Here is a 14,552-nt window from a genome sequence, read left to right on the forward strand (position 1 = left end):
GGGTGAATGAATACTTTATGCCAGTTCTTGAGCTCTTTTGGTAAGTCATTCTGAGGTGCTGGTCCATTGGTGGCAAAAGGTGACTGTGCAACCTTCAATACGTATCAGGTATGCAAAGCTTGATATCATTCGGGACAAGGCAGCTTATTTTATTGGCAACACATGGCCAAACATTCACTCCCTCCATCACCAACACCCAGGAACAACAATAGCTGCCATCTCCAAATTGAACTGCAGAAATTCACCAAGTCTCCTTAGACAGAATCTTCCAAACCTACAAATACTTTCAACTAGATAAACAAGGGCAGCAGTTATATAGGAACACCACCATCTTCAAGTTCCCCTCCAAGGCACTCACTATCCTGACTTGGAAACTGTTGCTGTGTCAATATCCTGGAACTTGCTCTGAAAAGGATTGTGAGTCTACCTATATCAAATGGACAAAAGTGGTTCAAGAAGGCAGCTCACCACTACCCTCTCAAGAGCAATTAGGGATGAACAACAAATACTGACCAGCCAATGATGCTGACATTCCATGCAAGAATAAAAATGCTGAAACTTTATGTGATTGTTCTACAATGAAATGCCTATGCCATTTCACAATTCAATTGGCTGATGACCATGTGAGTGCGAGCTTGCAATGAACACATGTTCCACTTAACTTATGGAGCCCAGATGTTGGCTCATCCTTTTCCTGTGTTGAACGCAGGAACTGGGTTTTTTTTGTGCAAACAACAGGCTGTTACCTTCATCCTGGTCATCTGGGTCTGGTGGGAAAGTTTGTTTTTCCCTGGATGATCAGCAGCAGAACCTCTAGCAAATCTTTGGAGTCAAGTATTTGTCTAGTATGAGTCATAAAGATGTACAGCACGGAAACAGACTCTTCAAACCAATTTATCCATGCTCACCAGATAATCCAACCTAATCTAGTCCTATTTGCCAGCATTTGGCCCATTTCCCTCTAAACCCTTTCTATTCATGTTCCCATCCAGATACCTTTTAAATGTTGCAATTGTACCAGCCTCCACCACTTCCTCTGGCACCTCAGTCCATACTCATACCACCTTCTGCGTGAAAAAGTTGCCCCTTAGGTCCCTTTTATATCTTCCCTCTCTCATCTTAAACCTATGCCCTCTAGTTAGGAGTCCCCGACCCCAGGGAAAAGACTTTGTCTATTTATCCTATCCATGACCCTCATAATTTGTAAACCTGATTTTACTGCTCCTCGGATGCTGCCTGAACTGCTGTGCTTTTCCAGCACCTCTAATCCAGAATCTGGTTTCCAGCATCTTCGGTCATTGTTTTTACCTCTATAAGATCATCCCTCAGCCTCTGACGCTCCAAGAAAAGCAGCCCCAGCCTATTCAACCTCTCCCTGTAGCTCAAATCCTCCAACCCTGGCAACATCCTTGTAAATCTTTTCTGAACTCTTTCATGTTTCACAACATCTTTCCGATAGGAAGGAGACCAGAATTGGAAGCAATATTCCAACAGTGGCCTAACCAATATCCTGTTCAGCCGCGACATGACCTCCCAACTCCTGTACTCAATACTCTGACCAATAAAAGAAAACATATCAAACGCCTTCTTCACTATCCACTTTCAAGGAGCTATGAACTCGCACTCCAAGGTCTCTTTGTTCAGCAGCACTCTCTAGGACCTTACCATTAAGTGTATAAGTCCTGCTAAGATCTGCTTTCCCAAAATGCAAAAGATAATAGAGAAGAGCCAGCATCTGATGCTTCAGGGAAAACAGCACCAGCCCATTCAACTTCTCCCGATAGCTCAAATCCTCCAACCCTGGCAACTACCTTGTCAATCTTTTCTGAACCCTTTCAAGTTTCACAACATCCTTCTGATAGGAAGGAGACCAGAACTGCATGCAGTATCCCAAATGTGGCATAACCAACATCCTGTACAGCCGCAACATGAACTCCCAACTCCTATACTCAATATTCTGACCAATAAAGGAAAGCATACCAAATGCCTTCTTCACTATCCTATCTACCTGTGACTCTACTTTCAAGGAGCAATGAACCTGCACTCCAAGGTCTCTTCGTTCAGCAACACTCCTTAGTGTGTAAGTCCTGTGAAGATTTGCTTTCCCAAAATGCAGCACCTCAAATCTATCTCAATTAAACTCCACCTGACACTCCTCAGCCCATTGGCTCATCTGATCAAGATCCCATTGTAATCTGAGGTAACCTTCTTCAACGCAGCTACACTGGCACCACCCCCCACCTTTTCCTCCGCTACATCGATGATTGTATTGGCGCTACCTCGTGCTCCCACGAGGAGGCTGAATAGTTCACCCACTTTACTAACACCTTCCACCCCGACCTCAAATTTACCTGGACCGTCTCAGACTCCTCCCTCCCCTTCCTAGACCTCTCCATTTCTATCTCGGGCGACCGACTCAACACAGACATTTACTACAAACGACCGACTCCCACAGCTACCTAGATTACACCTCCTCCCACTCTGCCCCCTGTAAAAACGCCATCCCATATTCCCAATTCCTTCGCCTCCGCCGCATCTGCTCCCAGGAGGACGAATTCCACTTCCGAACAACCCAAATGGCCTCCTTCTTCAAAGACCGCAATTTCCCCTCCGACGTGGTCGACGATGCTCTCCGCCGCATCTCCTCCACTTCCCGCACCTCCACCCTTGAACCCCACCCCTTCAATCTCCACCAGGACAGAACCCCACTGGTCCTCACCTTTCATCCCTCCAACCTCCGGATACATCGTACCATCCTCTGTCATTTCCGCCACCTCCAAACAGACCCCACCACCAGGAACATATTTCCCTCCCCACCCCTATCAGTGTTCCGGAGAGACCACTCCCTCCGCAACTCCCTCATCAGGTCCACACCCACCACCAACCCAACCTCCACTACCAGCACCTTCCCCTGCAACCGCAAGAAGTGCAAAACTTGCGCCCATACCTCCCCCCTCACCTTCCTCCAAGTCCCCAATGGATCCTTCCATATCTGTCACAAATTCACCTGCACCTCCACACACATCATTTACTGTATCCACTGCACCTGATGTGGTCTCCACTACATTGGGGAGACAGGCCGTCTACTTGCTGAACATTTCAGGGAACATCTCTGGGACACCCGCACCAACCAACCCAACTACTCCATGGCTGAACACTTTAACTCCCCCTCCCACTCCGCCAAGGACATGCAGGTCCTTGGCCTCCTCCATCGCCAGACCCTGACCACATGACGCCTGGAGGAAGAGCGCCTCATCTTCTGCCTAGGAACCCTCCAACCACACGGGATGAATGTAGATTTCTCCAGCTTCCTCATTTCCCCTCCCCCCCACCTTATCTCAGTCCCAACCTCCGGACTCAGCACCGCCCTCTTGACCTGCTATCTTCTTCCCGACCTCTCTGCCCCCATCCCATCTCTGGCCTATCACCCTCACTCTCACCTCCTTCCACCTTTCGTATTCCCAGTGCCCCTCCCCCCTACCTTTTATCTCAGCCCGGTTGGCACACCAGTCTCATTCCTGAAGAAGGGCTTATGCCCGAAACGTCGATTCTCCTGCTCCTCGGATGCTGCCCGGCCTGCTGTGTTTTTCCAGCACCACATTTTTCAACTCTGGTCTCCAGCATCTGTAGCCCTCACTTTCTCCTAACCTTCTTCACTGTCCACTACACCTCCAATTTTGGTGTCATCTGCAAATTTGCTAACTATACCTCCTATGTTCACATCTAAATCATTTATATAAATGATTTAAGTTAGTGAACCTCTCCAGAGGACTGCTTTGAGTGAGTGAATGAGTGAAGAAGTGTCTAGCTGGCTGTGGAATATGGTGTCTGAACCTTTGACTCCAGAATGTACTACAAAGGTGAGAACTACCTGGCTGCCTATCCAGTATGATTCTCCCTTCAACCTGCGCAACAGATTTGCCTGTTTATGTACTAAACAGTAGATGGTCACATGAGATAAATCATTTTGGACCATCTCTGGTGGAAGTGATCATTTGTAACATGGATGACTTCATACGTCAACTCTAAATTGGACATGCCAGCTCATTCTTTTTAATATGAAGATTAATACTATCTTCTTCACAATTTATAATTTTTTAATACCCACGATGCCAGTACTGAAGATGCTCCAGTTTTATACTGGCGTGGTATCCACAAGTTTTGAAGTCCTGCAGATCCAAGTCTAGGTCATTAATATCTCAAGGAAATATGCAAGGAATGAGATTCTTAACTCCCCAACAACATTGTGACCAAATTAGAAACCCATCAGTTGCAATCATAAATTCACCTCCCATTGAGTCATGCAACAATGTTTAATCATTGTATGATACTATCCTACCCATAGTAAAGTATTTGAATCAACAATGACTAACTCAAAACCAATATTTATTGAATGTTTACCTGGTTCCAAATAATGAAGACTTTTGATAATGCAATAAAATATGAAATTATATATTGTTGAATGTTATTGATCATGTATTGCCTTTTTTTTGAATGTAACTAATATTCCAGAGAACCACAGATCTGGTAGTGAAGTTCAAAATTGGTTATTTGACAAGCTTATTTGATCTGACAAGCTTAATTTAATAGTTAGTTTTTACATTCTCACTATTTCCATTTGTTACATTAGTAGTTTTGTTGCCTTATGTCTGCTTTCTTTCCTTCTAGAATGCAACACTCAAGAGTGCAATTCCTAGACTCAAGATTAATGCTGTGATCTCACTTGATACAGATAACAGGATCTCGAAACAAGTATTACACCTTAGAGCCAGGATCAAGTTAGACGTGACAGAAATTGTATTGACAGTCAGGTCAGGATGCAGTTACATTGTTTAGGCAGTTACATGTAAAAGCGAGTTCAACAGCCATCAGCTTCAGCATGCGCACTAGAAACTGCGTCAAGTACATCTGAAGGGCCAACAAAAGATATAAGGGCAGAACCAGGTATTTCTAGGACACTATCATTCGGCAGGGGGAGGTACATCTTCAGTGCTGGCATCAGGGGCTTCCTCTGGTGCAGGTACATCTTCAGTGCTGGCATCAGGAGCTTCCTCAGGTGCAGGTGCATCTTCAGCACTGGCATCAGGGGCTTCCTCAGGTGCAGGTGCATCTTCAGCGCTGGCATCAGGGGCTTCCTCAGGTGAAGGCACATCTTCAGCACTGGCATCAGGGGCTTCTTCAGGTGCAGGTGCATCTTCAGTGCTGGCATCAGGGGCTTCTTCAGGTGCAGGTGCATCTTCAGCACTGGCATCAGGGGCTTCCTCAGGTGCAGGTGCATCTTCAGTGCTGGCATCAGGGGCTTCCTCAGGTGCAGGTAGATCTTCAGCACTGGCATCAGGGGGTTCCTCTGGTGCAGGTGCATCTTCAGCGCTGGCATCAGGGGCTTCCTCAGGTGCAGGTACATCTTCAGCACTGGCATCAGGGGCTTCCTCAGGTGAAGGCATATCTTCAGTGCTGGCATCAGGGGCTTCCTCAGGTGAAAGCACATCTTCAGCACTGGCATCAGGGGCTTCCTCAGGTGCAGGTACATCTTCAGTGCTGGCATCAGGGGCTTCTTCTGGTGCAGGTACATCTTCAGTGCTGGCATCAGGGGCTTCCTCAGCTGCAGGTACTTGAGTGCCAGAATCAGGAACATCAGAAGGAGCAGTTATTTCTTGGGTGCTAGCTTCAGGGATTCCACCAGGGACTGGAATATCTTCAGTGCCAGCATCAGAAGGTTCATCAGGAACAATTGTACCTTCGATGCCAGCACCAGAGGCTTCACCTGGAGAAGATACACCTGCAGTGGTGGCATCAGGGGGTTCACTAGGAGAAGGTACACTTTCAGCCCCAGTTGCCAATGCAGTACCTGAAGCAGTTATTTCTTGTTCACCAGTGGGACCTTCTACATCCACCATGTCAGAAGGTTCAACGTCAGAAGGTTCAACGTCAGTGGGACTCGCTGCAGGACTTGGAGATTCTGAAGCAGGTTGTTCCTCCTCTGTAAAGGTAAGTAAACTAATAATTACATTTAGAATTAAAAATTATTTACACTTTATTTGGTACAATTTATTGTTCGCTTGATTTATTTATCATGAGGTTTTTTTTTAACTGTTTTCTTCACTTTTACATAGCTAAATATCTATTGTAACTTCTTGAGTTAATATTGCGTGCAATTCTGGTCTCCTTCCTATCGGAAAGATGTTGTGGAAGTTGAAAGGGTTCAGAAAAGATTTACAAGGATGTTGCCAGGGTTGGAGGACTTGAGCTATAAGAAGAGGCTGAACAGGCTGGGGCTGTTTTCCCTGGAGCGTCGGAGGCTGAGGGGTGACCTTATAGTGGTTTACAAAATTATGAGGGGCATGGATACGGTAAATAGGCAAATGAGGTTGGGGAGTCCAGAACTAGAAGGCATAGGTTTAGGATGAGAGGGGAAAGATATAAAAGAGACCTAAGGGGCAACTTTTTCACGCAGAGGGTGGTACATGTATGGAATGAGCTGCCAGAGGAAGTGGTGGAGGCTGGTACAATTGCAACACTTAAGAGACATTTGGATGTGTATATGAATATGAAGGGTTTGGAGGGATATGGGCCATGTGCTGGCAGGTAGGACTAGATTGGGTGGGATATCTGGTCGTTATGGACAGGTTGGACTGAAGGGTCTGTTTCCATGCTGTACATCTCTATGACTCTATGACTCATGCATTTCTACTTAAAATATATTGGGAAGTTACAGGGTTTCAGCAAATTCAGTGTATGTTATGATTCACTTTTATGCTAAAAGCATATTTATACAGTGCAAATTTTCAATATAGGGATTAAACCATTGCAGAAAACATTCCATAACAGTGATGAATACTCTAAGCAGTTCAGTGCACTAATGTTGGAATAAGGCAGGCAAGATTAGAAGCAAAATTGTATAGAAGTAATTTTTGGATGTGTATGCCTTAAAAAAAAACAATATTTTGTGGTGCATTTTTGCAACCTCCTGTGGTCTTCCTATCATGTTCCCACAGTCTTCTTTTGCATATGTTGGATTACAACACAATAACTCTGACTTTCTTTGGTTTGCACTACTTAGGGTAGGTTAGGAGGTTGTCTGACTGCAGAAACTAAACTCTTTCCATTAGCGTTTTAGAAGCAGGCCCATGCTGATGCTCCCTCTGTCTGACATCTCTCCTGTAAAACCCTGTGTTTGATTTTACCTTTTGTGACAAGGGGTGTTTATGGGGATTGTTGCAAGTACTTGGAACAACATCATTAAGTTGGAGTAATCTGTTGGATTTTCTGATTAAGCTATTCTGTATTCTGTTCTCTTTTGTTTATGTTTCATTCGGTAATGTTGTAAGTAAATTCTGTTTTGTTTAAAATAAAGTGTTTCACCAGCTGGATCGCTCCTGAAATATTCGCTTTACATCTACCTAAAGCAACTGGCAAAGTTTGGGTTGGGGCTACTTTCTTGAAATGTTTTGAGGGGATCTGGCTTGGTCCATAAAAGATGAACTAGAGGGTAGTGTATTTGAATTTCCCAAAAGGCAATTAAGAAGGTAATGAACAAAATAAACACTCATGGAGTTAGAGGTGATGTACTAACATGTTTAGAGAATTTGTTAACTAACTGGAAACCGAGAACCGGGATAGATGAATCATCTTAAGCTTGGCAAACTGTAATAGATGGAGTGCCACAAGGATCAGTATTGGGGCCTCAATTGCTTACAATCTCTATTAATGACTTGGATTAAGTGACTAAACAGATTGCATTTGTAGATGATACAAAGATAGGTAGATAAATAAGATGTAAGGCGGCCACAAAAGGGGGCATGTTGAAGGAGAAGATGGGATGTCAAGTTTAGAAACTTAAGAACTTGGCAGACCAGTCTCCTTTAAATGGTCTCTGCCAACCACATTTTTGGTCCTGGCATGTAGGGTGGTATGCAGGCAGAAAGTCTGCCTCCATTCACTGGGGCATCAGCCCAGTTGTAGTTATGGATGTCATAAATTCATATTCTCACTCATCAACTCGAACTACACGCGCTCTCCAAAACCGCTTAAACTCCCAAGTTCTTTGATTTTCCATGCCCCTCCCATGTATCAACTTCAGAGGCACTTACCCAGTACTGAATATGGGCAGACCTCAGAAGCTACCACTTTGTATAGGACATGAATAAATTAAACTTCTAACAATATTAAAGCATTCAATCCAACAGTCAACAGTTAAAATACTGTCAATGAGAAAGCCATTCAAAAAAGCTAAATTGCCCTGACTTAACCAACTGTTGTAAAAACAAATATTTATTACAATCCTCATAAAAATCAAAAACTTCTTGAGAAGGATGTATTTCCAAGCTACTGACAGAAATTATTGAAGGACAAGATTTCATACCTTAAGACATTTACTGTGATAAACTAAGTATAATCCACATAGCTCAAACATGACTTCACAGGAAACTAATTAAAGAAAAGATATTTCCACATGAATTAACTCAATTGCCATTTTTCTTTCACTTCCTTTTGCTGTGTGCTGTGCTTCTGATAGCAATACAAGATTAAGTTCCAAGGTGCTCCCAGCTTCCAGCAAAATCACTTCCCTATACCTTGCCATGTCAAATCCTATAATGACCTATGAAAATTATTCCAATCAGTCTGAGTATTCAAATAACTACATTCTATCAGTAAGACCTATCTTGGGAAATCCTTGCCCTTTAAATTTTGAAAATCCTGTCAATCCTGTTCCCTCCTTTTGAACAGAATACCAAATTTTACAAACATTTTGTATAGTTGTTAACAAAAAGTATCCTGCTTTTTTACAACAGTAGCTACTGCTTCTCCATCACTACAGTAATTCCTTTGTCTCATTCACTGTCTCTGCAGCTAAAAAAAAATTTTTACTTTCAAGATCAATGTCAGAAAACTGTCACTTGATTTTGAATGCATTTCAGTTTGGGTTTCAAACCAGAATCAGAACAAGAACCAGATCACATGGACCTCTAAACAGACGTTTGGGATGAGCTTACCATCCCATTTCCATGAATTTCTGTTTCACTTTAAAATGAGAAAGTTTAAAAAGTTGTATTGTATAAGCCAGCATTTGTAACAATATTCATCAAGTACATCAAAGACAAATAATTGTTTCATAACTTCTTAAAACTGTTAATCAAAAATTCTACATAACCACTTACTGATATAACAAGTTTATCAAACTCACCAAACATTCAGAATGGCCCCAACAATCAAACCAATACAGACTATAAAGCTAATTGAAACTGTAAGAACTTTTTAGAGGCTTTTTTTTCTAAGTGACATTTGTCAATCAATGCATTTCAGAAACACATAAATCACGAAGCTCCTGATTCCAGAAATGGTGAGAGTGACTGCCCTTGACATCAAGGTTGCATTTGACTGAGTTTGGCATCAAGGAGCTCTAGCAAAACTAGAGTCAGTGGGAATCGAGGGGAAACCTTTCACTGCTTGGAATCAGACCTGGCACAAGGAAAGATGGTTGTGATGGTTGGATGCCTGTCATCTCAGGTCCAGGATATCTCTGTAGGAGTTCTTTGGAATAGTGTTCTAAGCCCAACCATTTTCAGCTGCTCCGTCAATGGTATTCACTCCATCATAAAAGCAGAAATGGGGATATTTGCTGATGATCGGGCAATATTCAATCCCATTTACAACTCCTCAAATACTAAAGCAGTCCATGTCCAAAAGCACCACCTGGACAATACTTAGGCTTGAACTGACAAATGTCAAGTCACATTTGAGTCACACAAAAGCTCAATGAATATCTCCAACAAGACAGAATCTAACTATTTCTATTTGACAATCAATGGCATTACCATCACTGAGATCCCTATTATCAACATTCTGGGTTAACATTGAGCAGAAACTGAACTGGACTGTGGCTATAAAATCAGGTCATAAAATCAAATCCTGCAGTGAGTAACCCAGCTCCTGGCTCTCCAAAGCCTATTCACCATTTACCAGGAAGAAGCTAGACATCATCCAGGATAAAGTCACCTGCTTGAATGGCACTGCAGCCACAAACATTCACAATCTCCACTACCAATGTACCGTAGTAGCAGGGTATACCATTTGATTTGCTTTGTTACAGTCACACATGTACTTAAGTGCAATGAAAAACTTTGTTTTGTGAGAAGTACAAACAGATCATAGCAAACAAGGAGTCTACAAAATGCACTGCAGGAATTCACTGATTTCTTTGACAGCACCTTCCAAACCTATGACCAATACCACTAAGAAGAACAAATGCACCACATACATGCAAACTCATTACATATAAGTCCCTCCAAGCTTTCACCACCCTGACTTGGAAATATATTGCTGTTCTAGCAGTGTTAATGGATCTAAATCCAGGAATTACTCCCTAATGGCATTGTGGGTTTACCTACACCAATGGTATAGCGCTTCAAGAAGGCAATTCACCACCACCTGCAAGGATAACTAGAGATGTGCAATAAATGCTGGTCCAGCCAGTAACCACCACATCACATAAATGATTTTAAAAAGTAGGTGGTAAAGCAAAGAAGAATGTTATCCTTAATTGCAAGAAGGATGGGTTTTAAACTTGCCATGGCTTACCTTCCCTTAACAACTCTGCACCATGAAAGGACTGTTAGAATGGAAGTGCAGCTGTGCATTTCTGAAGAATCACTGATTGAAACCTCATCTCAGAAATTTGGAACTTCCTTCTTTCATGGAGAAAGAAGGGACAAAGTAACAATCTCTGTGGGATTGCCACGCCTCAGAAAATCCACTCTTAATCTTACACTGTTGGGTGGAAATTAGATTGCGCATTGCTTTGGAGTTGAATTGAAAATACAAGCATGAGGGCATAGGTTAAGGTCAGATGGGAAAGATTTAAAAGGGATCTAAGGGACAGCTTTTTCATGCCAAGTGTGGTGAGTGTATTGAATGAGCTGCTAGAGGAATGGGGGAGGCTGATACAATTATAACATTTAAAAGGCTTCTGGATGAGCACATGAATAGGAAAGGCCAAGTACTGGCAAATGGGAGTAGATTAGTTTGGAATATTTGGTTGGTGTAAACAGTTTGAACAAAAGTGTCTGTTTTCGTGCTGAATATCTCTATTTGATTGGACTTGGAAATTGGGAAATATCATGGATTTACCTAGAGAAGCTCCAAATGAATCCAGGATTGTATCTCCAAAAAATAAATTGATGCAGTATCTTGCATGTTTTACATTGGGGGAACTATGAAATCCATTTCGTAAAATACTTGTGTCAAACTGAGCTCGAAGGGAATTTGGAAAAGATGCCTTTGCCAACTCATGGTCTGCAGGTCCCATCAATTCATTCCAATCTCTAACAGCATTCTCCTTGGTAAGAATCATCATCACTGTTGGACTCCTGAAATAACAGAAGGAAAGCTTATATCAATTGGAAATATGCCATCCACGAATGTAATATTATCTACTTTAGATGTGATCTGATTGGCAATGTATGTTTTAACTTCTTGTAATAACCCTCATGCTTTGGAGAAAAAGTCAGCGTTTTCATATTGTTTGGTGGTCCTTTAATACCAAAGTAAAACTAGGAAGTATCCAGAGAGGGTTGTAATTAGACTTTCTAGCAAGTACTTTAGTTCCAAGAAATGCCAATGCGACTTCAGTTTGCTAGGGGATGAAAGCTAAGAATCAAAGGGTTAATAGACAGCTAACTGGAAGATCAAAATTACAGCTTATCTCAGACCTGCAGCTTGGAACACTAAATTAATGTGAGGAAAAAACAAAACATTTTCTCCAAATAGTCTGCGTTCGTGTTTGACAGTTAGAAAAAAAAACTGAAGAAGTGAAGTAATGTGCAAACAAGCAGAAGGGATTGAGGACTTGCAATCTGTCAGTGTAACCATATCTGAGCTCCTGGAGAGAGGGTGGTGAAAGTGACTTGAGGACAAATCCATTGTGTGGGAAGTGAGACACTGACCTGACACCACATGCTTCTGCACTTGGACCAGATAATAGAATAAAGGTTGAGTGCAGGCACCTCAGGTAAGAAAACACCAAGGGAAAATAGAAAGCAACTTTGTATGGATGAATAAATATATTTATTTATATTTAGGATATATATATATATATGCAATCCAAGATTCAGCTACGTCTGTAACATTCACTTTTAAATGAATTCAAACGTGTAGAAAGTGAGATAATGCACTTTGATTTAATTTTGAGGTAAGGTTAGAAGAAAACCAAGAGTGTGCTTTACTAATGTGTATGTTCAGTGAAAAATTTGTTCATCAAGAGTGAATATCAGAAATTAGGCATGGAGATGAGGAGATTGTTTTGGAAAATGTGGTTTTGTTCTGCCATGGATAGGTGAAAAGCTAGTTGAAACCCATGTTTCCAAGAAAGATCTTTTCAGTCCATTGGCACTTAAAGCACATCTCCTCTCATTCCAATCTTACAAAGGTATGTATAAAGACAATATTAAAACAACATAGTTTACAATTATACAGCTAGAAATGATTTCCAAGTGCAGTCAAAATTAGTTGACTTGATTTTGATCATTTATCCCTTATTTTTGTAGCGTGGATCTTATTTAGTTTGTTCAGAAATTGGTAAGGAGTGTTCTTTCTGAAGGTTCAAATGCATACGATAAATGGATTACTAAGCTGGATGAGCGATGAATGAAGAACATCTGGTACATAATTCTAGATAATAATAAAATATTCTTTAACCTTAACTCCAACCTGCTCGCAAATTTACAAACTTCATACTATTAGCAGCAATAGTTCTATGTAGAGATTAATAATTTATGAATAACCTTAGCAAATGTGTTGCACATAGAAAAGATAGATTAGAGTGGTACTGGAAAAGCACAGCAGGTCAGGCAGCATCCGAGGAGCAGGAAAATCGATGTTTCGGGCAAAAACCCTTAATCAGGAATGAAGGCAGGGAGCCTCAGGGGTGGAGAGATAAATGGGGGGGTGGGGCTAGGGAAAAGTTAGCCAAGAGTGCAATAGGTGGATGGAGGTGGGGATGAAGGTGATAGGTCAGAGAGGAGGGTGGAGCGGATAGGTGGGAAGAAAGATTGGCAGGTAGGACAGGTCATGAGGATGGTGCTGAGCTGGAAGGTTGGAACTGGGGTAAGGTTTTGCCTTGCTGCACGTAGAAACCTTACACCCCCAGAATAACATGGTATCATTTCCAATCTCATGATGTGGCTATGGAGAAAATAACAGAAATAGGCAAGAATGTCCATTTATGCTGATTCTCTGGATTTTCTTTCAATTATATACTGAAGATAAGGCAAGAGAACAAAAAATCCCCATAAAGATCTTTTTAGTCCATTGGTACATATCATTCTAATTTGGTCCCAGTATTTAAAGGAGCATAGCTTACTCATTCATGGTTTAATTCTTTGAAAATACTGCATTTATCATTTATGTAAGACCATAAGATGTAGGACCTGAAGTAACCATTCAGTCCATCAACTCTGCTCTGCCATTCAATGAGTTCATAGCTGATCTGATAATCCACAACTCCACTTTCCTGCCTTTTCCTCATAATCCTTGATTTCATGACTGATGAAAACTATGTCTGTCTCAGTCTTGACTAAACTGAGTGACTCAGCCTCAGAAGCCTTCTGCAGTAAATATTTCCACAAATGCACTATCCTCTGATGGAAGAAATTCCTTCTCATCTCTATTTTATACAGCCAATCCCTTTAGTCTGAGATAATGCCCTCTGGTCCTAGTCTTTCCCACAGAAGGGAATGATCTATCAACATTTACTCATCAAGTCCCCGAAGAATATCATATGTTTCAATCAGATTGCTTTTCACTTTTGTACAGAAGAATGTGGTGAGCACTAATCTGTAGTACATCTTTTAATTAACATTTGGGTTCTTTTACTCCTGATATGGGTGTGTGTATGCAGTTTCAAAAAGCAAGAACTATTTGCACTATCGGTCACTTACTGAGTCATATTTTCTATCAGTTCATTGAAGAATGATTCTTCTTCATACACTTTGTAGAATTCTGCTGCTGTCTCTGCGGTCAGCTCAACTGCTTTAATTGCAGTGATTGTAAAGCTTGCTTGCTGGATCTTGATTATTATAGCACCTAGGTTTTAAAAAAAAAACTTTTAAAATTCCTTTCATGGCTGTTCTTAGCAATGTGTATGTGCCAAATTCTTACAAAGTTCTGGGAACTACATTTGAAAAACAAACCATGGGACAATTTTAGAATTTGCTTACAACATCTTGACGAAGCAGAGGGAATAGGATCAGGAGCCTAGTTCAGGGTCAAAAATGATGCCAAGATTGCAAATAATCTAGGTTCAACTTCAGATGGTTGCTACAGAGAAAAAGAGAGAGAGAGAGAGAGAGATGGAGTTGGTGGTGAAGGAACAGATTTTGGGAAATGTGCCCATAAACAATGGCTTTGGTCTTCCTGATACTTAATTTCACAATTTCTCTATTTTATGTTCAATTTCTAGTCAGTTTGAATAGTTTCTAGATTTCAGTCCTACTCTGAATGATTTCTTACTAATTGCTAAAAAGAAATTATGAGCCGCTGCAGCTGTGCTCCTTAGC

The 14,552-nt window shown here is 41.6% G+C and overlaps 1 protein-coding gene across 1 annotated transcript; it reads right to left on the reverse strand.

Moving 5' to 3' along the window:
- Positions 1–4,921: 4,921 nt before the first annotated feature.
- LOC140476770 (uncharacterized) lies at positions 4,922–11,323 on the reverse strand. Its single transcript, XM_072569573.1, has 2 exons — positions 11,128–11,323; positions 4,922–5,980 (listed from the first exon to the last, which is right to left on the reverse strand). Exons 1-2 carry the CDS (start codon positions 11,303–11,305, stop codon positions 4,962–4,964), a joined length of 1,197 nt encoding a protein of 398 aa, XP_072425674.1. The 5' UTR covers positions 11,306–11,323; the 3' UTR covers positions 4,922–4,961.
- Positions 11,324–14,552: the final 3,229 nt, after the last annotated feature.

This window comes from Chiloscyllium punctatum, chromosome 5 (assembly GCF_047496795.1).
Source record: "Chiloscyllium punctatum isolate Juve2018m chromosome 5, sChiPun1.3, whole genome shotgun sequence".
NCBI classification, from domain to species: domain Eukaryota; kingdom Metazoa; phylum Chordata; class Chondrichthyes; order Orectolobiformes; family Hemiscylliidae; genus Chiloscyllium; species Chiloscyllium punctatum.

What these genes read in the sequence shown, in the direction of transcription:
- LOC140476770 (XM_072569573.1), bottom strand. Translation starts at nt 11,305, where the DNA reads ATGGGACCTGCAGACCATGAGTTGGCAAAGGCATCTTTTCCAAATTCC. An exon ending in TTCATTTGGAGCTTCTCTAG is followed by an intron (nt 5,981 to 11,127) that starts GTAAATCCATGA and finishes TTACCTTTACAG; the next exon opens with AGGAGGAACAACCTGCTTCA.